This window comes from Cyrtonyx montezumae, unplaced genomic scaffold, assembly GCF_038088225.1.
Source record: "Cyrtonyx montezumae isolate F1298 unplaced genomic scaffold, pur_monq_1.0 scaffold_8, whole genome shotgun sequence".
In the NCBI taxonomy this organism is placed as follows: domain Eukaryota; kingdom Metazoa; phylum Chordata; class Aves; order Galliformes; family Odontophoridae; genus Cyrtonyx; species Cyrtonyx montezumae.
In genome coordinates, this window is record NW_027072089.1 from 29,438,605 (window position 1) to 29,466,010 (window position 27,406).

At 41.9% G+C, this 27,406-nt stretch overlaps 3 protein-coding genes across 5 annotated transcripts in view; 2 read left to right on the forward strand and 1 right to left on the reverse strand.

The window, feature by feature from the left end:
* The window catches only part of UBE2W (ubiquitin conjugating enzyme E2 W), a 35,651-nt gene extending 28,006 nt beyond the window's left edge, over positions 1-7,645 (forward strand). The window contains exons 5-6 of one of the 2 annotated variants that reach the window (XM_065751670.1): positions 548-623; positions 4,075-7,645. In XM_065751670.1, coding sequence (XP_065607742.1) covers positions 548-623; positions 4,075-4,088 — 90 coding nt within the window. In that variant the 3' untranslated portion in view covers positions 4,089-7,645. Of the gene's footprint in view, positions 1-528; positions 624-4,074 lie in introns of those variants that run through there. The other variant, XM_065751671.1, reaches the window with a different exon arrangement.
* Positions 7,646-16,906: 9,261 nt separating this feature from the next.
* The window catches only part of STAU2 (staufen double-stranded RNA binding protein 2), a 156,110-nt gene continuing 145,610 nt past the window's right edge, over positions 16,907-27,406 (forward strand). For both annotated transcript variants that reach the window (XM_065752897.1, XM_065752898.1), the window contains exon 1: positions 16,907-16,989. The gene's annotated coding sequence lies outside the window, so the exon portion shown is untranslated. The remainder of the gene's footprint in view (positions 16,990-27,406) is intronic.
* LOC136058496 (protein FAM246C-like) lies at positions 16,930-21,609 on the reverse strand. Its single transcript, XM_065751973.1, has 2 exons — positions 21,573-21,609; positions 16,930-17,660 (listed from the first exon to the last, which is right to left on the reverse strand). Exons 1-2 carry the CDS (start codon positions 21,607-21,609, stop codon positions 16,930-16,932), a joined length of 768 nt encoding a protein of 255 aa, XP_065608045.1.

The following is a 27,406-nucleotide window of genomic DNA, read 5'->3' on the forward strand; positions in this document are numbered from 1 at the left end:
TAGACATGTGATTTTTGTAGAAAAATTCCCCCCAGATTGCTTTGTTGCATCCTCTGCTTCTGAGTTTCCCCAGTGATGATGTTTGGAAGAAAACCGAAGAATCTGAAGTACTGATCAGACATATATGTGTTTATTTGATGGCAGCTTAACTGAAGATCATTTTTTGCCCATTCCAAGCTGAAACTTGTGGTTGTGAACTGGACCTAATATATAACAATTAGATAAACTGCAAAGGAATTCTTTTCCCCTCTCCCATCAAAAGCTGTTTCTTTCTCATGGGCTCTCCTCTTTATTTATTCTTCCTAACACCCATGTATTCCTACCCCCAATCTTCCTCCAGGCTATTTGGAATTTTTCATGGAACCTTAGCTTGGATTATCTCCAGTAAGAACCATTACTTAAATTTTTCTTGCAAGAGGGCTATCCCTGTTTGCTACCTTACTTTCACTATATTCACATAATAATCTTTCACAAACTTCTTAAATAGTTCATGTATTTACTACATGGGGATTGTTTAATTATTTGTAGGTCTTTTCTTCTGTTGCAGAGGCGGCCTCCAGATAACTCATTTTATGTAAGAACATGTAACAAGAATCCAAAGAAAACAAAATGGTGGTATCATGGTAAGTATTTCAGTAGCACCAGGAATTTTGAAGGTTTTTAAGCAGAACACAAAATGTAGGGATGAAGGATAAATACACTGAAAGTCTTAAACTTAAATTTCAGAAGTTTATGAAATTTCTGCGTCTGAGATACTGGCTGTGAGTTTTGTGAATTTTTGTATATCTCATTTTAAATAATTCCCAACTGACATTTCAACAGCACAGATTCATATGTTTTAAATTGTTGGACTAAATTTGAGTAGCAGTTCCTATGAATTGTCTCACTCCATGATGGGTCTTAAGTTTTAGGTGAAGAGAATCCTTGATTAAACTAAGTGTAGCTCTTTCTTTTATTGTCAGTAACACTTTTAAAGCTTTATCTGTAGTAAAAGTACACTTATGTGTTTATAACAGCCACATTTTTTTCAGTTAATTCTGCTATCTGTCAGTATTTTTGACATGAAACAGTTGGCTGACTTAAAGACTCTTAGAAACTTACAGTTAGAAGTATAGTAGTAAGATTTTACGAGTACGTGATAAATATTGATGTACTAAAATTGCTTTTTATAATACTACAGTATCTAGTGTTGTGTTGTTGTTGTTTTCCTTGCTGTCTGCTATCTTACTTTATTCTGTGTGATTTCTTTCTTCTGCTTCAACATTTGTCATCTTCTTCCCAGAGCTGGGGTTGGCTGTATGTCCTAGTTCTGTCTGGTTCAGGAAAGAAAGGAAGGCAGGATGGGAGGGACTGAAATAGGCAATCCTTTATTTTTCTCTTCTCTTGTTGGCCAGTATGCTCTTGGCTTTTGCTAGGAAAATACTATCAAATAGTTGCTATCAGTAATCTTTGTCTTTAGGAAAGAGCAAAAAATGCTGTATGCTTAGATGGAGCAGGGAGGAGCTGGTCTTACCTTTAACTGAAGCCTCCATCATAAGACATTCATTTTCTGCTGTTCTCCCCACCCCAGGGAATGTTCTGTTCTGTATGTGAAGTGAGGTCAGGTAGTTTGAGGTATCAGGACTTGAGAGGCAGCGCTGCTTTTGTGGGTAAATTCTTAAAAACTCAGATGCCTTAGCAATTAATAATGCTGATGCCTGTGGATTTTTGATAAATGGAAGCAAAACAGAATGAAACTTGTGATACTCTTGATAGTCTCTCTAAAACAACTGACTTCAATCACAGTGACAGTGCTGTATGTTGTAGGGTTAACAATTAAGAAATATAGGACTGCTTATTACGTATTTGTAAATAATGCCTTTTTTTAATAAAACTGACTCCAATAATAATGATATTCTTGCAAGGATTATAGGTTGGATTTTTCGTCTTCACTAGATGATTCAGTACTCACTTTCTCTTCTATTTTCTCACTCATGCATTTTCTTTGGTGCTTGATTATTTCGAGTTTCCTTTCTCTTTATTGACAATTTTGGGGGAAAAATTCATTTACTGTTTTAATTTTGTTTTTACTGGCTAGTTATTTCTAAAGAGAAATGAAGTTGCTTCATTTATTGGCTTTATCTTGTAATTAAAATAAGTCTTGTTTGCTTTGGATCGGTACTATAGTCATCTCCTTTTGTTTGTGATTTGAAGTTCTCTCAGGGAGAACAGATGCTACTTTTGTTTCTTATTTATGAAATTCAAGTTAAGTAAGGAAAAGATCAAAGGAGCATGGAAAAGAAATGTGCTTATTTGACTCTGAAAGTTACCATATAATTGTGACTCAAAAAAAAAAAGTAATCAAGCTTCTTATATTTTGTATTCTGAAAGTCAGAAAACTTAAGTCAGAGTAACCTAGAAAAGCAACCTGAGAGACAAGAGAAAACAAGTGAGTTTATTTAAATAACTTACTGTTTTGCTTCATTATATTTTCATTTGTTTTTTACTTTTTTTTACTAATTACAAAGTAGATCGTAATGTTTACTGAGCTTCCAGTCCTTTTAAATTCTTATATTCAAGTAAAACCTGCTAATGTGTGTTGGACAAAAACTGTCATTTCATCCTTACTTTGGCAAAGCAGCTTATTCCATAAGCAGTTATAGATCTGTATCGTTACAAATTCAGTGTCCTCAGAAGCCCTTTTTCAAAACTCCTGCTTCCTCTTATTAATTATCTCTTTGGCAACTAAAGAAAATTTCTGGATTATCTACCTTACTCAACATCTCCATCAACTGTACACTGAATTTCACATTGACTTTCTCAGAGCTGCTCATGCTGTGTCAGAGACAGAACAGGATCTTCCAGATGAGGCTTTTGTAGCCATCCAGACTGAATGGGTTTCATAAAGCTGTTGTCCACTCTTTTGTGTTGCCAAGAAGTAGAATTTTATGGGGGGGAAAAAATATGTGGCAGTGATACTTGTTTTTCAGCCAGCACTTCCTTACTTTTTCTGGTTTTTGATTATTTTTTGTTAAAGGAAGTGTTCTCCCTGGTATTCCTTCTAGACTTCTAGTATGCTGTTTAAACTCATCTCTCTCTCTTGCTTTCTTACCCGTATTTTTCTTTACACGTACAGTTTTTTTGTTCCTTGCCCTCATAACAAAACAAAGGCTTTTTTTTATGTAAGAGTATTGAGGATGTAGTGTTTCCAGTGAGAATGTAAAATTGTTTGCTGCTACTTTTGGTTTTACTGTCTATGAATTTATTAACTTATACAGTTAGTATGGCTGCCTTTTCTGTGTGCAAGGTTACAGTTAAGTGCATTGAAAATTACCAGGCAGCAAGTTTACTTTCTGTTAACAAGCTTAATGTGTCCTGTTACCAGTTGCAAATATTCTGCAGGTTGATGTGTAGAATAAAAGATTTAAATGGGTAAGTTTTCACAGGCAAATAGTAATATTTCAGTATTAAACTATAGTGTAGAAATGTCTGGCATAGAATGCTCTTTTTTAATGGGTCCAGTCACAGTACTTAAAATTCAGTGAATATAAATATTTTCACATTTAAAGTTTTAGTATTGCAGTAGTGATCAATTGCTTTTGTGTGATTTGATCAGCTGTAGTTTGTATTGATTCCTGAGAAGTATAGAAAAGCATTGAGATTGGAGGCATGTGCATAAACCCACTGCTGACGCTTGGTGATACGTATTCCTTGTGAAAGGATTTCTCAGTTTCATCAACGGATGTAGACCTGTTATTACTTCGGGGGGGCAAAAATGTTAAGCATATTTGGTATTTTGATGTTTGACTTTCTAAGTATTGAGTATGCTAATTATTGTCCTTCTAATTGTCTGCTTGCCAATACTAATGTGCTCGAGAATGTGTGTGTGTTATTTTGGAAGTTTTATATTTTATATTCTCATCTCCTGTTTTCTTGAGTCACTGGAACAAAACGGTGAACTTATTCAGTTGATGTGTTTCCACTGCATCTTAATCTCTATGCCGGGATTTGCTTCTGCATACAGCACCTTGCTAATTTGGCCTGAGAGTGCTCATATATTTTCTATAAATACTCTCTTTTTATTTTATTTTAAAGATGACACATGTTGATGCCACCATTTTGTGATCCTCGTAGCAGAAGATAGTCCTACTGAGAAAATGAGCACTTTGATCATTCAGTCTTTGAACTTTAACCTTTGACTGGAAGTGACCTATAGGCAAAGAAGACTACTTCCTTTGACTGCATTTTTACTAGTGTGCATTCTGGGCGCATGTTGATCGCTGGTTCAGTCCATGCAACTGACATGCTTTTATTAGTCATACAGTATTAATGCAGGTGTCCAGAAATGTCAGAATAATTCCATTGTTTTTATTTTAAGCTTTTGGAAGAATTCCAGGTCTTCATATATTGTGCAATAACACTGAACTCCTTGGCGGTTTTGGTGCATCCATTGCCGGCAATGGACATTGTACCAGGGAAAGGTTTTGCTCCTGCCATTAAATATTGATGCATAATAGAACTTAAGAAGGTTTCGGATATTTGAATTGTAAGCAAGGGATCTACCTTTACCTTCAAAGCCACCCCATTCCTTTATATTTGGATTCTATGCACTGTGATCACAAAACTAGCAGCATGAGTTGACATGCTTAGCTGAAGGACTGTAATAAGATCATTGCATATTTATTAAATTGTTTGTCTGCTGTCAAATTGTTTTGACATGGAAGGTTTTTCAAATGACATTGGCAGGGAGGTACAATGTTATCCCTATGGTGAAATAAAACTACTTTTTGTATATAGTTATTCATATCTCTGAAGCAAAGGTATGAGTAATTTAGGGTATGAATGATCTAATCAAGAATTTATTTTGGAGATAAGAGAGGATGGCAGTGATATAACTGAACTTGCTGCAGTCCATAATGGGGCTTGTAATTTGTACTTTAGAGCTTTTTCCAAATAGATTGCACACTGTTATTTCCTGCTAGCCATCAGCATGAGCCCTACTGCCTACACCAATATTTCATTTATTTATGTGTTCGAAAGAAATCCATATAACATTTGTTTGCATTCGCTGTTTCTTTTGTTGTTGTATGTCATGTTTGAATGTTTCAAAACAATATTTTGATTGAAAAGCTTTGTCAGAAGATATTTTCATGTAAATTATTTCTTTACCTTGTAAGCATCATCTTGTCTTTTAATCCTGTACTATAAAAAGAAAAAAAATACATTTTTGACAGAGGCTTAATGTTTTGACAAAAAAGTGTGGACCTTCTTATTTAAGTTTAGACTAAAGTATATTTTCTTAAATTGCTTGTCCCTCACAACCATACTGTTTTGTTTTGGTTTGGTTTTCCTCCAGGCTTTTACTTCACCCCCTCTCCCCCTCCAAAAAAAAACAAAAAAGGTGAAAAAGCCTAAAACCATATTGATGTATTTTCTATGGAGCAACGTTTTATTGAAATAATAGTTGTTCTCACCACTCTGTAATATTTTGATACTGCAATTAGGCTATCTTTTTAGGAGGCACTTTTATAAACTTAATACCTTTACACGTATGCAAAATTTCTATGACTTTTTTTTTACTGTTGCCTTATTGTTGCACTCAAAAATAAAGAATCGGGTGGTCAACATGTGAATGTTTAGATGAAGTGACTACTTGATTTAAAAAAAAGAAACTGAAACCAACAGTGACACAACCCAAAATGAATAACTACAAAAACAAACAGAATTGGCTGATAGTACTGAATTTTTTAACTGCTGTATAGTAACTGACAAATTTTATAGCCTTGTACATACTTCTCTGTTATCTAATGTTTAAAACATTTTTAAAAATAATAGAAGCATAACTCAGGGTGGATAGAGTTCAAATGAATTTGCTTTGGAGAAGTATTTTGTACAGCAATTCAGTTGATACTGTCGGGAAAGTGAGGCTACAATATACTTCAGGAACTGCTATTTTTTCTACTGTATTGAAAATATCTCTTGGCCTTTAAAACTAAATGGTAAAAATCTAGCTTTGGATATAAATTTGATGTGTATATATATACTTTCACAAAGAGCCTTTAAAATCTAGAATTCAGATTCTTTTAAGAGACAAAAAAAAATCATTTTAAGCAAATGAAGTAGTTGTGCTCCTAACTTTTTGTTTAGATAAAATTTATTGCTTTAAGTTAATCAAACCTGTTACTTTTGGAAATGCTTTGTATGAATGAGCAGTGATCTGAATATTTAATCTGTATATTCTTGTTAACTGCTCTCTATTAGTGATAGAAATGATTGTCACATCTTGTAGAAATTCATGTATTTTCATACAACTGGTTCACATAACAGATCCTTTCAGATAGTCCACAGTGAAGAGACCTTATTTTGATACAAGGTAATGTGTCTGAAGAAATGGTTAAAGTGCATCTTCTCAGATACTGAAATCTTTTCATATGTTGGATTGCCGTTCTACAGTACATGATTTCAAAGAAGCTTTATGACATACTGTATGTGTTCTGTTGAAGATACGTGTTGTAATGCAAAGCATTATATATTTTTTGATCTATGCTGTCACATGGACTACAATGAAGTTAACTAAATTCATGCTGCTCTTCAATGAAATCCTCTGTAATAAGAGAAAAAGAAATCCAAGGTAGATTAGAAGAGAATTTACCTCAAGTCTTTTAGTTTACAGTAGAAATGCATTCACTGGTTCTCTTGTAGATCTATTGCTAAGTTCTCCTATATACAGAGGGCAAGGACAAGGCCTATGTACCACTCGAGCCCTCAAAATAATGCAACTACACAATACTACAATGCCCTGAAAGGGAGCTTAAGTTAGTTGAAGGTGGTGCCATCCTTTCCATAGGGTGACCCTGGGTATGTAATGCTCTTTCACTCACATTAAATGGTTCCAGAATTGGCTTGAAATGATCTTGCTTTTATTTTGTGTCAATATTAATGTTGTTAAACACTGTTCTTGTGTTTAGTGTCTTTATACTATAACACAATAAATTCTTGTTTTAAAATAGATTACTACCCTTGAATATAAGTACGTGTGGACCTTTTCATGGTGGAGTGCAGAAGTATTGTTCATTACATTCAGCTGCTCTTGAGACAAAGCTGTCAGTGCTTCCTAAAAGCTGTGATGGACATCCAGGAAGGGATTTCTGTAATACTGAGGTGTTGTGTTTTTCTTCCAGACAACATCTGCTGCAAGGATGAAGAAAATGATATATTTAGGAAATGAAACCAAAACTTAAGATAAAAGTAAGAAATTTTCAGGTAGAGCTGTGAGATTATTTTTCATTTCTTGTAGGTTTTTAAATAGTTCCTTACTGTGGTTCTCTGTTGTTTGACAGATGCTTTATATATCAACGGGAAGTTTCAGATGCTTGTTTACAGTTATGGGAAAGAGAGTTTCTGTTATTTGATGAGCATATGTTGGGATTGTTCAATGGAACTTACACTTGCTTTCAGTTTTGAACAGTTTATGATGCAGTGTCTTCTGTTTTGGAAAAAGACACTTTTGTGATATCTGAAAAAAAAACTAAACTATTTTTTTTAAATATTCACTTTTTAATGCATATATCATATGTTAGGAATAGTCTTCTGTTTTGTTTGATTTTTAGTTCTCACATTATTTGAGATCATGGCCAGACATAGTTAACAGTGTCCAAGGTTTTAAAGGTAAGGTCTAAGGAAACCATAAAATGTCCGTGTCAGTTTAAAGAGTGGATCAGACAAACACTTGCCGTGAAAAAATATATAATCAATAATAAGACTTTTTGATGGGGTTTTTGCTTTTTTTTCCTCGTTGTTAATGTAGACATTTATTTAAAATTAATGGAGTTTAAAAAAAAAACACCTGTTACACTCATGTTTTTCAAATCATGTCTTGTTGTGTTGTGATAGTGGAGTTGCATAATTCCTACCTTTGGGGAAAGCCAGTGTAGTTTTTGCCTCCTTGATAAAGAGTTCAGCAGTATGTTGTGCTGTACGCTTAGATTGAAGCCTCACAAATCCTGATCATTCTAAGAAAAACAGCTGAATAGCAATAGCTGGGTGTTGAACTGAATAAAGAAAACTAAATGGCTGCGGTAATATTCCATTTTCAGCTGCAGGCTACGCAGGAGGCCGAGGAGGTTGATTTGGGATTTCATTTGTAATGCAAGTACTTGTTGGCCTATTGTTTCCAGGACTTCTACAAACTTTCCAGGCTGTCAAGCACAAATTCCTTAAAATAATGTTGAGGAGTAAAAAAGCCAATCTTTTACTGTATTAAAACATAATTCAGAAATGCAAATTTGAAAATACATAGCTACTGCTATTTATTTTTACTCATGTCAGTAATGAAGGATATTTTATTTGCTTGCCATATTTTTTCTTCCAGGTTTATGCTACTTTAAAAAGGAAGTTTGATGCCTTTTAATCAGTTTCGTAACACTAACTTCCCTTGTGTTGTTGTGCTCTCTGATATTTAAAATCTCTACAGTAACACCTTTAAACTCCTGCTTTGTCTGAGAATTCTGAGCCCCCACAGTCTTCTGTTCTCCAGGCTGAGCAGTCCTAGGTCTCATCTGGTTCTCATAAAGGAGGTGCTACTGACTCCTGATCGTCTTTGTAGCTCTCCACTGGACTTTGTGGAAGTTCCTTGACTTTCTTGAACTGAGGAACCCAGAATGGTATGCGTTATTTTGTGGTTAGTGGCTTGTTGATTTTTTTTTCCTGGACTGGACTCTCTGAGGTTGGAGGTTTTCAAGAGAAATCCACACAGTTTGTCATCTCACCCCTTCCTCTGAAGGTCTTGTTGGAAAAGCAGATGAAATGTGATGGTTTTGATATCTATTTATACTGGGTCAGTAAGGAATGGCTGCTGTCGTTTTGACTGACAGTGAATTTATTGCAGAGGAGCAGCATGCTCTCTCTTACTCTCTAAACTGTTCATATGTCTACAGAAAAATATTGGTAGCTGTGCTTCATATGTTTGAGATAAAGTCACTTGTTTATTGGATGTAGATATTCACATTGACAGCTGGGAAACACTGATTAGTACTTAAGTAGTAGTATAGGAAGTATGTATCACTAGGTAAATGATCTACAAATACCTGTAAAAATGCTGATTATCCATGTGATTTATAGTATATCTAGCCTGAAGTCTTGGTTTGCAACAGTATTTGAATTTTCAGGGAAAAAATAAATTTGAGGCATCGCCGTGCACTGATGTGCTGTATATCTACCTCGGTTTTGGGCTCTTTTCAGTCTATTATGTATCTGTGTGTTACCACATGCACCAGGCAGCAGTTTCCATTTTAAGCATCATGCTGAGGTAATGGATGACTTTGGTCTCCGTAGTAGTCCAGGCAATCCTGTGCTGGGGATGATTTTCCAAATTCTCCTGTGAATTGTGTTGACTGACAAGGGATGCCACATGGAGATGAGCTATGCTTACAGAGAGGGCTTGGAGGGATTAATGATGGGGTGAAGATCCGTTTTGATAGATTTCTGAAATCCTTGGTGGTGGCTGATGGTAGTGTAGGAAGGTTTTTTGAAGAGGACGTCAGTAATTGCACCGAGCTGTAAATGTTAGGTTATGAATCTCTTCAAGAAAGGCAAAAAGGGCAAATACAAGGCAGCTGATGGAAAGGCCGCTGTTTTAATTTTTGATCAAGTTAAAAAAAAAAAAAAAGATACTGGAAAACCTGTGTCGGTTTGCCAGGATGTGCTGAACAAACTAACAGTACTGATCCAGTCAAACTCTGCAACTCAAATGGTGTTTCGCCTTCTCTACAAACTGAAGTAGTGTTTTTCTTTATACCTTTACAATAATTGCTCCAGAACTCCTAATAAACTCAGCCAAATAGACATGGCACTTTGCCAGATGAGATTCTGAACTTTGCAGATGAAAAGTGGATCTAATGTGATACTTTGCTGTGTGCTTTTGTAATCCTGCAAGCTCTTTATCTTCCTTCCTTTATTTAGTCTGCAGGAATAGACTAAATGGCATCTAGACATCACTCATCTTATTTCCCAGGTGTGAAGTGGCATGTTATATAGAAAAGCTTTGAACCTTTTTCATAAAAACCATGCAAATGCTTCTTCTAATATAAGTCTCTATGCTCTCCTAGATGTCATCTATGTTTATATTACCTACATCTGTGCTACTTGGTAGTTTTTCTTAAACTCGTTTCCTTGCAGCAATCTGTGACAATTCACAATGTTTTAAAGATTTGCTACTTGTATGTGAAGTGAATTGCTGTTATATCCAGAAGGCCAGTTTTCTTACAGCAGAAGTGGTAGAAAGTTTTAGGTCGTCCTGATCAATTTCATCTTCCTGAGAATTCTGAAACAAATCCATGTCAACTCTTTAGCCAGTGTTGGATGTTCCTGAGTAAGTACAGGAGTTGTTTGGTACCAGCCAGCCTGGCCTGCAGCACTGCTGAACCTCTCAGGGTTTCAGTCTCAGGATTCTATGTGGAGTAGTAAATCAAAGATGCAATGGGAACATTTCTGGTGATCTTGCATAAGCTGTACTGTTTTGTGGTGAGATAGGTTCCTTGAAATGCACAAGGAAGTCGCTATAAAACCTGCCTGATTTTCAGTTTTGCTGTTAGGACTTGGTCACAATATCATGCATTCACCTAATATTTTTCTTTCTTATTTACAAAACATTGCTAGGTTTGGGTTCTGGAATGGAATTTTACTGCGTGGTTTATGCCAGAACTTGGCTTCTTGTTTTTGATCTCCACAGTAGTTTTATGTCTAGGCAGTTGTTAAAAATGCTTAATTAATCTTGCTTTGATCACGTATTAATCTGGATTGAGATCAGTGCATATCCATCTTGATAACGTATGCTGTATGTTACCATGTTTATTTTCAGCTATTCATTTTCTTTAAAAGTGAAGGTTTCTACTAGCTTCTACATTTCCCTTCTTTGATTTATTAAAAGTAAAGATGAAAAGAATTACAAAGAATTTGAAGACAAAGTGAGAATTTGCCAGCGTAGGTCTCGAAGCTGAAACTTAAGGGCCGCCTCTCTCCCGCTCTGCATTTCACTGTTGAGGATATCTTCTTTTATTGTTTTTTTTCTTTCAACAAACGTGTGTATATATAAAAACAATAATATGCCTGGTGTCAAAGAGAGCTGTGTATGTGGTGGAAAAAAACTGAGAATTTTGGGATGGTGTTCATCTGTCTGTACAGATGTGGTGCATTATAGATTTTGTCTTTGTGTAGCTTTGAAGGATAAAATCATTGTCAGAGGTGGGGATGTTTTGCTAAACTCTAAAGGTGTGTAGGCACTGTGTTTGCTTAAACTTCCAGAGGATATGAGTACTCCTTTTTTAAGCATTTTTAATTGCCATTCATGTAGATTGGTAGTATTTTGTTAAATACACACAACTCCACAAATTGAGTGGGGGTTTTACTGTTGCATAAATTGTCAAATATCACAAAATAAGCACTTTTGGTTAAAAAAAAAAAAAACCAAAAAAAACCCACACACACATATATATATATAATGGATGAGAATGGTTTGGCTCAACTGAGTGGTGTAAAGCAGCATTTTAGCAGAACCATCCAGTGAACAAATTCGTGTTCTTTCTTCATAGATCCTGCCACCCCCTCAGCCACCATGTTGCCATTACCCTGACAGCACATGGTTGCAAACTAATGATTCAGTGACAGGGCAGCATAAGTTTAAATGGAAGTGTAGTTTTTCAGTGTTCTTAGCAGACACAGAAGGCCTTTACTAAGGGCAGTAAATTAATTCTGACAATTATTTAATTAACTTAATTTTGACAAGATTAGGAAGGCATGCTAAGAAATGCTCTAAAGTCAAACAGACGTCATCTAACAAATAATTCTTATGTTCAAAATGACATTGTTATGATATTAATTTTCTGTCTGGAAAAGTTCCCACACCAGTTGCTGTATTATGTGGCAAAATATTCTGTATTTTAAATGACGTAATACTGTTCAGTAATGAAAAGTTAAAGGTATAAATCACAGGATCAGTAGCTGCATTAAAACATTTGAGCTGCAGTGCTGCCAGCTGTCCTTGCTTTCAGTGCCTTCCATTCAAGAGATCACTGTAAGATGAGTGTATGTAGCCAATAACTTTGCTTTAGTGTCCTACTGATTGTGATAAAACTTGTGTTACTGATTTCTGTTTACAATAGCAGTAACTTTTAATGCTTTTTTTCTGGGGTGCAAAGAAGCCTTTTCCTATATGAAGTATCCATATAATGTTGTGTACAGAGGATTTTTTATTTTATTATTGCATAACTTCATATATGACTAAGAAAGCCCTTGTTCCAAGAAAGTAGTTGTTCAGAGTGTTACTCATTTGACATAGCTTTGAATTGCCGTATAATTTTATAACCTTGCCCAACTGCCTTTTTTTTTTTTCCCAGAGAATGGTTTAATGTCACTGGAAAATACAGATCCTTTTAACTAGTTGCAGGGTGTATTCAGTGTCCTGCGATAAAAGGAGTGTTGCAGGAAGGCTGGGCTTCATCTGCTTTATAATCCCTGCCACAGCAAGGTGGTTAAGATTGCTAATGTAGTGCACAACATTTTTTTTAGTTTACCTTGCATAGCAGGATTGAAAAACAAGCTCACTGTGCAGTATGGAAAGCACATTCCTACTGATCTGCTTATGTTCAGTCTAGTTGTGATATCTTAAATCTACTTCAGGTAAATTAATTACAGGACAAGAACATATTTGGCAGTAAGTGAAATAATTGAATTTTCATGTGCAGTACTGGGCTGGACCTTTAAGAATCTTTCCATCCAGTTCTTCCTTTTTTTGGTGACCTGGTCTATAAGTCTTTGACTTGGAAATGGTTGGGTGCACCGTCTCAGCAGCACAGGCAGCGTTCTTAGCACGGACACTGATGCAGAGCGCTGCTGCTGGCAGAGTAGCTTTGTATGTGTCTGAAGTGTGCTGCTGTGACCTATGTGCAGTGAGGCAACCATGAGAAGCCAAAGCACTTCGACATGGGTGTGATGCTTTCTTGCAACACTGCCAGTGAAAACAGCACCGCGTCTGGACTTGTTTGAAAACATCTTTACGTAGTCAGAGTGCCATCAGTAAAGGGAAATAAAAAACCAAACAGCTTGTAAACAGCAATTTAATCTTACAGAGTCTACTGCTGCTCTGGCCTGTGACTACGCTTTGGCTTTCTCATACTTTTCTCGTGAGCAAAGGCGACATAATAAGTAACAATCCCTCAGAATCAAGGAGCAGGCCATTCCTGAGCTTCTGGCTGTGTTTGTTGTGACGGAAAGCTGATACACAGTGATCTGCAGGTTGGTACTCCATGTGTTGTTACTCTCTGTAATTCATCATGTAGTTAGATCTGTCTTCAGTGCCTCTGTGCTCAGGAGGTTGGAGGCACTGATTAACCTGAATTAGCTTTCTGTTTTTTTCCCCTCTAATACATTATGGCCTGCATTTCAGAGGGATAATGGAAAGCTAGTTTTTTGTCAAGGTGAGAAAACATGAGAAATAGGAGGCGTTTTCTGCACTCAGTACAGATGGGAAACTTGTGTGCAGTAACTGAACGCACGAGTTCGTGCAGTTACCCTGCATAATAGCTAGATGTGCATAAATACGCATAACATCCTCTCCAGTTACAAGGGTGGGATGACTGTACGTGAAGTTCTTACAGTTCCTTGTGTAGGAATTAAATTAGGAAGATGTGTGATGATGCAAATAGCTGACACAAAGCCAGTCGTGTCTTTAAAACCCCAAACAAATTAAACGTGTAAATTCTGAGTAGAGGTTTAGGCCTGGCTCTGTTGCAGTTTTGGATACACAAACTAGAATATAACACTGTAGTTTTCTTAATGTGTGAGTACAATTACTACTACGTACCATAAAATAATTTGCCAGTATAATTTTTAATTCTCACTAGCATTATTAAAGCATTTATTTAGGCAAGACATCTATGTATGAGTACAACAGGAAGAAATAATTTCTGGGAAAGGCAATTCTACCTGCAGAGCAATCTGGATTTGAGTCACTGGGCAGCTAATGAAGAACTGCCTATTATACCGTCGTGTCCAGAAAAATAGATGCAAGCTGGAAGTTGCAAACCCAGCACATAATTTTGGTTGGGCTCACCTTGTGGTGTGTTCTTAAATAATAATATTTTTACAGGAATGGAGGAGCTCATTCTTGGTACTAGCAGGAATGTTGGAAATACGCTGACAAGCACGAGTCCTAATTCATTTTCATTCTGCTAATGATTGTGATTCATTTGCTGTAGGGAGCTCACATCTTAAGTGTGAATCATGGAAGAAAATATGTGAGTTGTGAAAAGCTTGCTGCTAAAGTCTTTACTGGAATGTGGAGAACAAATGGTCTCTGTTAACTGAAGAAGCACTGTGCAGTGCCTGTAAATCGCCATCCATGGGTGTTTTCAGAACCTAAGTGGGTGGGGCCCTGAGCAACCTGCAGGATTCAAAGCCACCTGTCCAGCTTTGACTTAAGTCCTACTGGGCAGGACTTGAGAGGCTGTCGAGCAGATGACATCCAGAGGTCTTTTCCAACCAGCTTCAGCCATTTGGTGTTACTGTGGTTTTCATTTCCTCCCGTTTTCAAATGGCATAGTGAATTAATCACACCCATTCAGATTTAGCTATGGGGGCTCTCAGCTGTTGGGTGTCACAGCACTCGCACTGCGGACACGTGGACTAGAGCAGATGCACAGAATGTGCATTAGGATACAATGCTCTTCAGAGTTTGCTTAAACAAATTAAATTCAACATACATTTTTAAACTTTTTTTTTACATCTTGAATTTTTTTACATCTTGTATGATCAAACAAATGCTGAATATTAATAGCACAGAGCAGAGATTTTAGGAGCTTGTTGGAAATACATCTACTGCTTGCTGAAAGCTTGGATTCAGTACTTACAGTGCAATAGGGTTCTTCAAGCTAACAGCGAGTTAAAACTAAATGCTACAAGTAAAAACAACTGAACAAAAACTTGTATGGGATCTGTCATGATTCAGCTTCTAAATTACTTTTGTGCAAAAGCTTTTGTAGTAGCCTTATGAAAGTAGAAACTTTTATTTCCCACCAGTACACTATAGCAGAGCAGTATGTAAGAAGTAATATCCTGCTGTGTTCTTAAGCTCGATTCGTACATGAAAGTCAAGGTAAGGCATCTCACAAAACTAAACAACAGAAGAATAAGAAGGGCAGGGTGACGAGCTATCACAGCTCAATCGAGGCTGTGTATAAAGCTGTCTAAGCAGATGCTGTGTTCCCCGAAGGGTATTTAAACAAACTGTGTCATAGCAGTGCGCTGTCAGTGTGGATAAAGCCTTGCTGGCACCTAGGTACTTGTAACACCATCCATTTGCTGTATGAGTTACCGTCAAATTTGGACAAAATACGGCTGGGGTGCGCTGTTAGGGTGCGGTTATACCCCCAGCCCCTGGGGCAGTGGTTGGGCTCCGTCCATCGTGGGGCATTCTTTGCTCTCAGCGGGCACACAGCACCTGCTGCTCCAAGATGGCCACACAATAATTAATTTCATCCCGGCCCCAATATTTTCATTGTTCTGTTTGGTTACAATTTTTTGTAACCAATTTTTTCGTTGCTGAGCAGTTCGGCAATCTCAGTTCTGCACTAAATCTGACAGTCCATGTTGTTTTTCCTGGCCAGCCCTATGTTGTGTAAGTGACAAGCAGAGCCCGGAGCTGCGCTGGGGGCAGTGCTTTGTTAACGGACCGTAGGACTGTGCTGTGTGGAAGCGGAGCCCTCCACGAGCAGCGCTGGGTGCCGACAGCCTGAAGGGCTTTGCCGCCTTCCTGGGCAGCTCCTAGGTGGGAAGCCAAGCCGAGCTTTCGCCACTGCCTCTGCTCCCGTGGCCACGCCCAACGGTTGTTGCAGTTGCCCTCCTCTTCACCACGTCTGTTGCAGCGAGGAGCGCGGTTTGCTCGGACACCACGGAATGAGATGCTGACATCAGTCGTATTAATGACGTTGCGCCTTCTCTCGTCGCCTGGGAGAGGAGAGGGGTCGCGCTTTCAGCGGGGCTGTTCCGCGCAGAGGCAGAGCGAGATGAGTAAAAGCGAACCACAAAACCGGTTCTCCGAGGCGGTGCGTCGTTTGCTCCCCTCGCCCCATGGCCCTGCGCGCCGTTCGCTCCCCGCGCCGCGCACGGAGGTCCGCCCCGCGTGCCATAAAGCGGGGCAGCCGCAGGCGGCGGCTCCTGGAGCGGCGGCGGCGGCGGCCTGCGCCGGGCTGCCGGTAGGGGGCGGGCCGCTGCTGGGGGAAAGCGGGAGGGAAGGAGCAGCGAAGCGCTGCGGGGCTGCTAGCGGAGGAGGTAAAAGCGAGCGGCTCGGCTCGGCTCGGCTCGGCTCGGGGCGGGCGGCCGCCGCCGGAGTAAAAGGCGATTCTTGGCAGGGCGCCAATCTGAAAGAGCCGTGAAGTTAAAGGGCGGCGGGGGCAGCAGGGCGAGCTCCGCAGCGCTACCGCCGCTCGTCCGCCCGCCCGCTGAGAACTTGCGTACCCCGCGTTCCCCCCCACTCTCTCACCGCCTGCGCGCTGCCGACAGCGCCCGGGCCGCTCCGCCTCGCCCCCGCCCGGGCACGGCTGCCGCGGAGAGCCCGACGTACCGGCCCCGGCAGCGCGGCACGAAAGGGGCGGCGGGAGGGCAGCCCCGGCCCCGCGGCACGGCTGCCGCTAGAGGCGCTGCGTGGCCTCGCCGGGCCGGGAAGGGATGCGGACGGGGCCATTCGCGCTGCGGAGCGGGGGGAGAGCGAGGCCGTGGAGCCACGCCGGGAGCGCTCCCCGGGCGCCGGGGAACGGAGGGGGCGACGGAGGGGCGGCAGAGGGACCGGCGGCGGGCGCGGGGCGGAGGGCGGACGGACGACGGAGCCGCGGAGGGAGCTCCTGGGGAGGGGGTGGTGCGGAGTGGTTGGGGCCGGCGGCGGCCGCCGCGGCGGCGGGGTCAGTTCTCTTTAGTGTTTGCCGATGTTGGAGGCGGCTCCCGAGCGTCCCCGGGAAGCAGGTAACGGGGCCCGCCGGGCCGCCCCGCGCCCTTCCGCCGCGGGACGAGGGCGAGCGCGGGACGGGGGAGCCGAGTCCCGGCCGGAGGGGAGGGGGCCGCCGCAGCCATCATGTCCGGGTTCTCGTCCCGCTTCTCCTCCTCCCGGCTCCGTCCCCTCCCGCCGGCGCGGCGCGGCCCCGGACATGGACTCCGCCGACCCCCGGGCGCCGTCCTCCCGGGGCACCGCTGCGCCGCGGCGGGGATGGAGGAGGGAGACGGCGGAGGACGCGTCGACTCCGCCATCCGCCCCGCGGCCCTCGCCGCCTCCTCCTCCTCCTCCTCCCCCGGGCTCCGGGGCCGGGCAGCGGGCACACAGGCGGACGCTCCGCCGCAGCCCCGGGTCAGGCTCGGCCCTGTTTTCGGGGTCGTGCTCGGCACGGCGGGGCTGCGGGCCGGGCCTGCTCGGAGCTGCGCGGGCAGCCGCTGCGGGCTGAAGCGGTCTCGCTCTCCTCGGCCTGCAGCCCCCTCCCCTTCCCGGTGTGCCCGCAGCGCACGGCGGCCTCGGAATTCCCCGTGCAGTAACGCTCGCGCTCCCGCACTTCGCCCATCCGTTTGCCTGCTTCGTTCCCCGCGCTCTTCGCCTGAACTCGGGACAGGGTCCTGAACTTTGCCAGCAGGACTGCGCTGTCGCGCTCCCAAAATGGATGTCAGCGTTCATTCCATGAGGCAGCTGGCGGCTGAGCGGTTCCTGGGGCTCACCGGGCACGGGGGCTGCGCGTGACGTGGGGTACAAAGACGGGGACGCGTTTTGCTCGGCCCTCGCTGCCCTTCAGGTCTGTGGGTAGAAAGGGTTCACCCTGAGTGCAGCCTACAGCTCAGGGTGCTGCCTGCCCAGCCTGCCGTGCCCAAGCAGCGCCTTTCCCGGCCGTGTGCCCACCCGGCGTTGCCCTGCGGCCTGCGGGCTGTGCTGCTGCCTGCTCAGGAGTGTCCCCTGTGCAACTGTTGTAGTACTAAATAAAGTTTGTTGCACCGAAGAGTGGGTGGAACATCCCTTCTGCTGCTCCTCGCCGTGCCTCAGTGGCTACGGAGGAGATTGTGTGCGGATTGCCACAGGGCACAAGTAAAGCTATGGCTCCCGTGTAGCTAGGTGGGGTTGTGCTGCACTCCTGTCATTGGGTGCACTGACATTACAGCTGTGGAGGAGGAAAGCCCGAGGTGTATAGTAACTCCAGGTTGGGAATCTACACCCGCGTAATGATTTTGGTGTATTGAAGCTGTTTTCTACATACAGGGAGATTCCACACAGGCTTTGTTGTGACACTGCTGCCTATAGACTGTGCCAGGTCTGGCAGTTCCCTGAATGAAAGCCTTCTGACACCCAGCAGCACTGTGCGATTCCCAGCACTGACTTCCAGCCAATTTGCCCCAGTAAAGCTTCCAGAGAGGGAGATGCCTGCTCTTGCTGTGCTCACTCAGAGTCCTGGTGCTGGGAGCTGGAGTGAGGCCGCTGCTTGGTCATGGTTTGTGAGGGAGAGCGCAATTCAGGTTTTTCTTTGCTTGAAGGAACTTTTTGGTGATGTTTGCCTTTGGCATCCAGTTTGAGTTCTGGTCAGGATGCAATTTGGAGGCTGAAGTCTTGAAATCTCTTTGCCAGCTTCAGCTACCTCTTCCCTCAAGGGTAACGTCAAACCCATAACACGTTTGAATAATCTTCAGTCCTGAGCTGTGAAAGCGGTTTCTAAAAGAGCTCCCTGATTTTACATGCAGGAAAACTTTGTCAGAGGTGTTTCAATGGCTTGACCAAGTTTAAAGAGGCAGTTAACTCAGTCAGCCCCTTCCCTGAGGGCATATGCTAGGGCTCGGTCTCCCACAGAGGTTTACAAACACGGCTCTGCTGCCATCCTGGCATGTTGGTGGAGCTGGGTGTGTTTGGGTTGTCAGGTGCCACAGAGTGACCTTGGAAGGTTAGATGGTGTGGCAGAGCAGGTCAGCAGTTCCAGCACTGCTCCCCCAGCTGCTGTGAGGGCTGCACCTGTCATGCACTGTCTCTTTGCTTTGACCTGCCTGGAGCATGTGGCTATTGATCTGACAGTCCTCGAAAAGAAGAGAAATGCTTGGGTCAATTATATCCGGTCCTTCAAAATGCATCCTACTGCAATATCGTGCAACAAGGAAAGGAGGCCTTGGAAGGTGTGCATAGGCAGTGCTAGTTTTCTTGTGTACTTACTTCATACGTACGTGTAGACATCTGCATAGATTTCATCCATTGGAGAGCTAGATATCTGCTTCCTCACACCACATGGGTGTGGTTGGGGGAGTGGGCACCTAACTTGTGATTTATAGGATAACTCTGAGTAAAGATAAGTTCTGTGACTGAGCCACCAAAGCTTCACTTTTCTTTCTTGGCCACATTGATTGAATATGAGCAGCAGCAACAAGGAGCTCCCTCAGATAGGCCTGCCCTTGCCAGAACCGATTATGTTGCGTTTCTCATCTTTGGGTTACCTCACAGCCCATATTTCTCACAACGATTCCTGATTTTTCTCTCTCTTCCCAAAAGAGAAAGAGAAAGCAAGGAGAAGGATGATTTCCTCGTGCAGCTGTGAGTTCTGCTGCTGGAGTCTGTGCAGGTGTGCCCTTCAGGTGTTCATGTGTCCCAACCACCCTACTGCTGGGCAGACTGTGTTGGCATCAGACCCACAATGAGGATCAGGGCCGTGAGGGGCCTTGCGGAGGTCCTGACCTGAATGCCTCTCTTTCTCTGCTTGCTGTTCATTGCCTGCTGCTGCGGTACCTACAGGTTTGGAGTTCTCTTTGGTGCAGGGGTGTATGAGATGTGAGATGGGGGTGCTGTGAAGCAGGCAGGGAAGAGAATGAGGTGCACGTCTCTGCACAGGGAGGAGAGGTCTGTGAAGGTGTAAATGTGGTGGGAGCAGAGCTGGTCGGAGCATATGGCTAATCCCTGGAAAGGAGAGAAGTGGGACCTGTGCATAACATGTAATATATAATAAGAGCCAAGGGGCCTGCTCTTAGAGAGTGCTCGTGTCTGCTCATTGTCAGGGAACAGTCACCATCACATTATCCAAAGTGTGTTTGTGTTACAGGAGCAAGAGTTCAGTTAAACCTGAGAAATGGTTTGCCCTGCCTTGGTCTGGAAACTGTTTAGAATTAAAAAAAAAATTCCTGTCACAACTTCTCATCTGAAAATGAATTTTGAAAACCTGTGTCTAGTGGTGTAAGACTGGAGTCATGTGTGTCTGCAGCTGGCAAAGCTGGTTCGTGCTATGTCGACAGCCACCATTGTGTTTTTAAGCTGGTGGTGGTTGGAGTGTATCCTGGTAGCAGAACCTGCGCTGCAGTGGTAATAGTGTCCTCACCTGTGTCATGCCACCTCTTATTTTTGATTTAATCATGTACACTTCTCTATAGTACATGACTAGTATGTAATGTATTTATTGACACTTTATCTAATCAAATCAGAAATGCATATTTTTTCCTAGTAAATAACTTTTTTTTTTCCATATTAAATGTTTAATTTTATAGTTCTCTATCCCCACAATCTTCTGTTATAGTCCCTGCTGAAATGATAATGGGGGATTCTTTTCAGACTGGTTAGAAGTCAGCATCTGGGCACAGATTTCAGATGGTGTTGGAGAATGATCATGGTGATAGCCAGTGGCTAAGTTGTACAGCTTGCACGCTGGGTTGTCTTGCTATCCTTAGTTTCTGGAAAAAGGCAGCTTGCTAAGATGTTGACCATAGTACCACACACTCAGAGGATGTATTTACAACTTCCTGAAAATCTCCAAAGGATTGCACTGACGTTGTTCATGCTTACAGTTTCTCTGCCTGCCAGCTTTGAGGAACAGAGAGTTAATGCTGTTTGCCTCCTGGCTGCAGGAAATGTTTTTGAGGGTAGGAGGCTGGATTTTCTAGGGAAGCTTCTAGCAGTGAAAATGGTCATCTGTGGGAATAAGAAGACTTCTATAGAAGTCAAGAAACCTCATTTTTACTATTATTGCTATTCTTAGTTCCTTCTTTTCTTCTTCTATCCATATAACCGAAATTTTAAGAAGCAAGTGAATTATCATGCACTGTTCCCAAGGTGAAATTGCAGAGTTGGTACGGAGCAGTGTTGGGTCAATTTGTAGCATATCCAGTTGTACTGAGATGAACAAAGAACTGACATGTCTGCAGGAGCTCTGACTGTGTTATTAGAGAAGATAAAAACAAGAAGTAGTCTAAATGTTCCTGTTAGAAATTCATCATTTTCTTCCCAGTGTTCATCCTCCTTCAGTCCTGGGTATAAGCTTGCAGGGTTTTTTCCTTTTCAGAATGTGGTAAGCATTTTCTTTTCTTTTGGTTTCAGTCCTGTGTTTCTAATAGTACTAAAGCAGCCTGCTTTGAGCCGTCTTCCATCTGTGATGGCGGTGTTTCGCAGATGGACATTGCCAGTTGTGTTGTGCTTAAGAGAAGAGTATACACCCAAGAAACATTCTTTTTGCAACTGGTGAAAGGCTGGGAATTTTGATGAATATAAAGAATGACTACAGAGGGGTTTTCATGACAATCCTTCTGTGTGTAACGCAGTCCAGCACACTTACAGGTCTTGTATGAAATAGGCATTCTCTCTGCTTCCATTGTGCAATTAAGGCTGGCTGTCAGTAATGAAAAGGGATGAAATCTTGTCCCAGATCAGGAGGCAGGAGAAGCTGACCCTGCTTTCTGAATACTGTCTCTAAACTCTCATTAGATGAATCCTTGACCTTTTCAGAAAGGGAAAACGGCCCACATTGTCTTTTCTCAGCTCTTTTCATCTGAGTAGTCTTCAGCAGTTAGGCAAAGCATTAAGCAACTGATAAGTCATTGAAGATACCAGGACTGGATCCCATTTCTAGGGACTGATGAAGCTTTGATTCACGAGGACGTTCTGGATGTGGAGTTGAAGGCAGCTGTAGGCAGGTTTGCCAGGTTCCAGGGGAAGAATTAATCCACCAGTTTTATCCAGCTGTTGCATTACAAGACTTCTCCAAAAACCAGCTGTTCCAGGTGTGTCTGTGAGTGTGAATCAATGCAGCACGTGCTTTGGAGTCCCTTTTTCATGTGACCATTACATTAAAGAGCAGCTTTCTTTGCTATTGTTGCAAATGATAGCAAAGGGCAATGAAGCTGGTGCAGGTTCTGGAGCACAAGTCTTCTCCCAGATAGCAAGTGATAGGACAATAGCTAATAGCCTTAAGTTTTGGCAGGGGATGTTCAGGTTGGATATTAGGAAAATTTTCTTCCCACAAAGAGTGCTGAGGTACTGGATCAAGCTCCCCCGGAAGGTGGTGGAATCGCAGTTCCTGGAGGTGTTCAAGAAACATGTAGCTGTCATGCTTGGGGACACGAGTTAGTGGGCATGGCAGTGATGGATTGATGGTTGGATTTGGTGATCTTAGAGGTCTTTTCCAACCTTAATGATCCTTTGATTCTAAGTCCTGTACCATTTACCTTTGCTTACATGCCTCAGCCATCAGGAGCAGGTGAGATGTATTTGCTCTCAAACTGATATAGCTAATGGCCTAGGTCATTCTCAGCTTCTTGATTTCTTCAGTTTTGGCAGCCTAGTCTTTTATTCCAGTTTATGCATTTTCCTCTTCATTCCACTATCATAAAGACAGGGCAGGGCCTCGGAAAGACAGGGTAGGGCAGAGCACTGTGGTTGTACTTGTTCAGCCAAGGCAGTTTTCATTCCAGAGCCCATTCCGCTTTATTAATTTGGATGTCTCTGCTGTTAACAGTGGATTGCAAGCCTCTGCTCCACCTCTTTGAGTCTGCAAGTTTACCAAAACTTGTAACACATAACAGTCAAGATGCTGGGTGGCTTTTGGGCTGTGAGCCCTCCATCCCTTTGGTACTGAGGACCATTCTTGTTGGCCAGTGATAAGACTTCGTCAAACATGTGTGTGGGTAGCAAATAGCATGTATTCTCTTGGAGATCTTAGAAAGGTGGGCCCTCCTTTCCTTTTGAAGTGTTTTTTTATTTAGTTGATTTTCATTTTGAAGGTGAGGAATAGGACTTTCAGATCAGAAATGAACAGGAGTGTTAGCTCCCTGAAAGTTCGGAAGTTGATTTTTCTTTCTCTCTGATTTAGAGTGATTCCCCATTCACAAAAACTAACTTCATTTTGCTGGAGTTAATGGTCTGGGAGTCCTGAAAGTGATGAAGAAGACATTTATTTAAAGGCCAGCTCCGAGTGTGATGCATCTGTCCAGTTATGGGCCTGTGCTGTTGCTAGCAGTTCTGGCATTCCTCCTATCTGCAGACTTCTTTGTCACTCAGTTGCAGGTTCTGTTACCTTTTACTTTGAATCTTTTCTTGTTACCAGGAAATCAAGTTGCACTTTCAGCCAAGGCTATCCTTCGTTTTGTTTCTAATTCTATATCTGTATAAAAGTTCTTAAAAGAATTAAAAATTTTAATTCAGTTTCAGGTTACATTTTTTCCTGTAATAGTTATGCTTATAACTTCCTCCAGTGTGCAGAAACCAAGTTATTCTGAATCATCAGCTGTATGGATTCAGATCTCTTATTTGCTACCCTGTAATATATCTGACTCCTAATCATTAGTATGTAAGCAGTTGGAGGAAAAAGTCTCCTTATTTTGTCGTGCTGATTCTCTGTACTCTCAGGGTGCTCAGCTTGAACCGAATCTCTTCTTACTAGCCTCTTTTCTGCTGTTTGTTGTTAGTTTAATATGCTCCTCACTGATCCAGCTATAGAGATTAACCTTTTGCCATCTTGCCAGATGCATGTTAGTCTCTGCTGCGCTGGAATGTGCTTGCTCAGTTCATCAAGTTTTTAATGTTTAGCTTCTCTGATCGTATAGACAGAAGTTTTTCTTCAGTGTTTTTTGCCTTTGCTAACTTACATCACCTGAAAGGATCTGTAAGCATACCACTAGGATTTTCCCCCTTACAGGATTGCCCAGACTTCTGTAATCTGCACCTTCTTGTGCAGAAAAGTATTTTTTATCACCCCACTTAAAAAATATCTGCCCAAAGCAGGGATTTGCTATAAGGAATCAACAGGCCATTGCTTTCCTCATGTACTGTGCTGAGTTGTTGCTGATGACTTATTGCATTCTCAGGATGCTTAAAGAGTCTGTATTGATAGCTGCTTGCTGCATGTGGTTGGAGCAGTTAGCTTTGTCCCCTTTGGCTTTCTGTGAGACCCTCCCAGGCATATGTCTTTTCCCAGCCGGTTTGCTGGAGCTGAGAGTATCACCAAGGCACCCCTGACTACGTAGGATCTTTTCACTTCTACACTCTTAACAGTTTTCGTTGCTGAGCCAGGCATGTGTCATCAGTTTTGCAACAGTTTGTGACCTTGCCCCCAAACTTAGCAACTCTAAACTTTTCTCCAGTTGAAAACAGATCTTCAGACAGATAATGTGGTATAGCATATTTATTTTGCCTTTTTTCATCAGTTAGAGAGGGCTGCATGTGAGATAGGAAAAATGCTCTTTCTCTGGGTTCTCTGCAGAGCTCCTGATCTAAGATAAGCTACATCTATGAGCAGCGTTCCCTTGGCAAACAGGGAGGTATTCCTAGGACCTGCACTGAACCCAGCTTATAATTCAGACGTCACAAAACATGGATATAGGAGAGTTGAGAGAAGGGGGAACTGAGGAGTGATTCACCAACAGGGGGTGAGAATTTCACTCAGACTTTGTCTGGGAGCTGCAGCTTTTTGGAAGCTGCATGAGACTTTAAGTTGGGAATTCATAACTTGGGCTGTGAAACGCTCTTTTTCTTTAAATATGCTTGTGGAGAATTAAAAAAAAAGGCACTTAAACCAAAATTGTATCAACGTCTTTCAGTAAAGCATAACATCCACCACTTTGTGCACTAAAACACGCTTTTCTGAAGGAATCGGAGCTGTTACAATGAGGGACTGATAATAGAGCTGGTAGGAAGGGCTGTAAGAATTTGTGTAGAGAAAGGATTTATTTTTTGTGAAGAATTAGGTATGATTGTATTGCTTCACTCGTGTGTGTTCTGTGAAATGATCACCAGTAGCTTGTCACGGCCAGCCATGTATAAAACCTAAGTCATTTTCTGAATCCCATTAACATGCAATTTCTAGTTAGGGAATAAGTTTTTACTCGAGAAGTAATTTTTGTGTGTTTCAGAACAAAGTTAAATGGGATGCATGACTTAGAATGCATGACTTAGAATAATTGTAGAATAAAAGTATTTTGTAATTTAAAGTTGATCAGAGCTCATTAGGAATAGCTCATGTTAGGAATAAAATGACTAGTTGTTTGCACAAAGTGGAAAGGAGATAGAAATTTAGAAATAAATATCAGATTATTAGAGCTTTTTAAATAATAATTGAGTAAGAAGCTAGATTCTGTGACAGAGTTCAGCTTGGATGCTGATATCACAAATAAGGAACCGGTTACAACTTTAGGAACAATTCAGTAGTGGCAACGTGTCAAGTCTGAGTCATGGTTTTTCATTGACTTAATCTCCTTCTGAACTTTTAAGCTGATGATTGATTGTTAAACTAGTGGCTTAGGCTGCCCTTCTTTTCAGCTCTTTTTCTTCTGGAAAAAGCTTAGTTACTCATTTTTGTTTAACCTAAGGCGATTGTGGTTTGTCTGCTCATCATCTGTAGTTAAAGATGGTATGATGTCCTCTGTATGCAATGGCAGCCAATAATCATTTCAGTGTAAACTTTTGTTTTTTCAGTCTCGGCGGAATATGTGAATGTTCACAGTTTCTGGAGTCACTGAATCTTTATTTCCTTGAGCCTTTCTGACATGTTTTGTGTGGTTACATTTTGAGGTAGCTGTGGAAACTGAGCACTTAGTGTCAGTGTTGCAGTCTCTTGATGGTTGTCCTACTCCACTGATTATGGAGCCAGGTGAGGTCATCTTTAGGAAGAGTCACGGGTGTGGCTGTGTATCACAGACTGGCTGAGGAGATGCATGTTTTCAATTTCCAAGAAGTCGTAGGTAGTTTATATTACTTACCTTACCACAATTATTTAGAGTTATGATACTGCTGTTGCCTTTTGGGTTAGTGGTTGTTCCCAGTCACAGCAAACTAATACAGAGAAGGGTGTGACCCTGTAGTGTTGTGTATCTGATCAGTAAGCTGGTTTTTGGGATGTCTCTCAAAGCATGATGCGTTTGGTACATGGAACGTCTTCCACAAATAGGGCTCTTGTGATTATCTTGCTTTTTGATTGGAGGAAATTTTACATTTTCTTTTCAGGATATCTTGGATGGGTCAAACTGATGGCTGCGTGCGAACCAGTATTTGGACTGGCTGGTCCAGTCTCTTTTTACTGGGGTAAGGTTTGTGTGAGAACTGGGGACTGGCTGTTGGAAATTTCCCCCTCTCCCCCTGTAGGGTGAATAATTCTGAAGAGAGGAACTCAGATGGAATAGTACGGAGGATGGTATATTTCCATATGGCTTTATACAGATGGTACACAGACTACTGGAAAAGAAAGGGAAGGCTCACCTTTACAATGGTCAAGGCACGCTGATGACTCCACTAGGGAGGGATCTTCAAGAAGAGATCTCCCTTAAATGGGGTCTGGGAGCAGTGGAGCCAGACTCCACCCCTTCCAATCACACAGATACATTGCCTTCACCTGTGCCCCTGTGGCTGACTCAGTGCTTGCCTCAGGTGATCAATCAGTGGTTCAGGCCGTGATTCAACAGTTCCCATACACCTCTTCCCTTTTTTTTTTTTTTTTGATCATTTTCTCTGATTTTTGGACAGCTACAATGAAACAGGAGAAGATTTTTGATGAGTTTATCTTTGTAAGTCAGTAGAGATCTGCATGAAACACTAATCTTTCCCCTTGTGCTAGGGGTTACGAACAGGTTCAAGAGCTTTGGCGTATCTGACAGACTCAGTTTTTGATGCAGCAGGTTGACTTTCAGTATATTCTAGTTTATCTTTGGCACTGAAATCTTTGAGTTGATAATCTCATTCATCTCTCTCATCATTTTACACAAGAGTTTTGTAATTACGCTTCTGAAAGTGCCTTAGGCCAAGCCACTTTCCCCAAGAGATGTTCGCTCTGGTCACAGACCGTGTGCTCTGAGGAATTTCAAGATGTTTGATTTTTTTTTTGTTTTGTGTCAGACTTTGCTTCAGCATTCTTTGATATCAGCAAGGATGTTTTGTAAGAATGTCAGTTCTTTTTTCCATCCTGGTTCAAGATGCACAAATAAACTTTCTGTACTTAGGAACTCTGCTACAGATTTGCCATTGAAGTTTCCCATTGACAGGTGGCCCTGCAGTATTCAAAGAACCACCTTCAGTGTTTTGGTGCAGCCTGTGTTGCTCCTTACTCAGCATTATCCTGTCAGCCTTCCAGTTGCCATGGGATCCAGAGGGATGACCTGTCCTTCCTCTCCACACTTTTCTGCT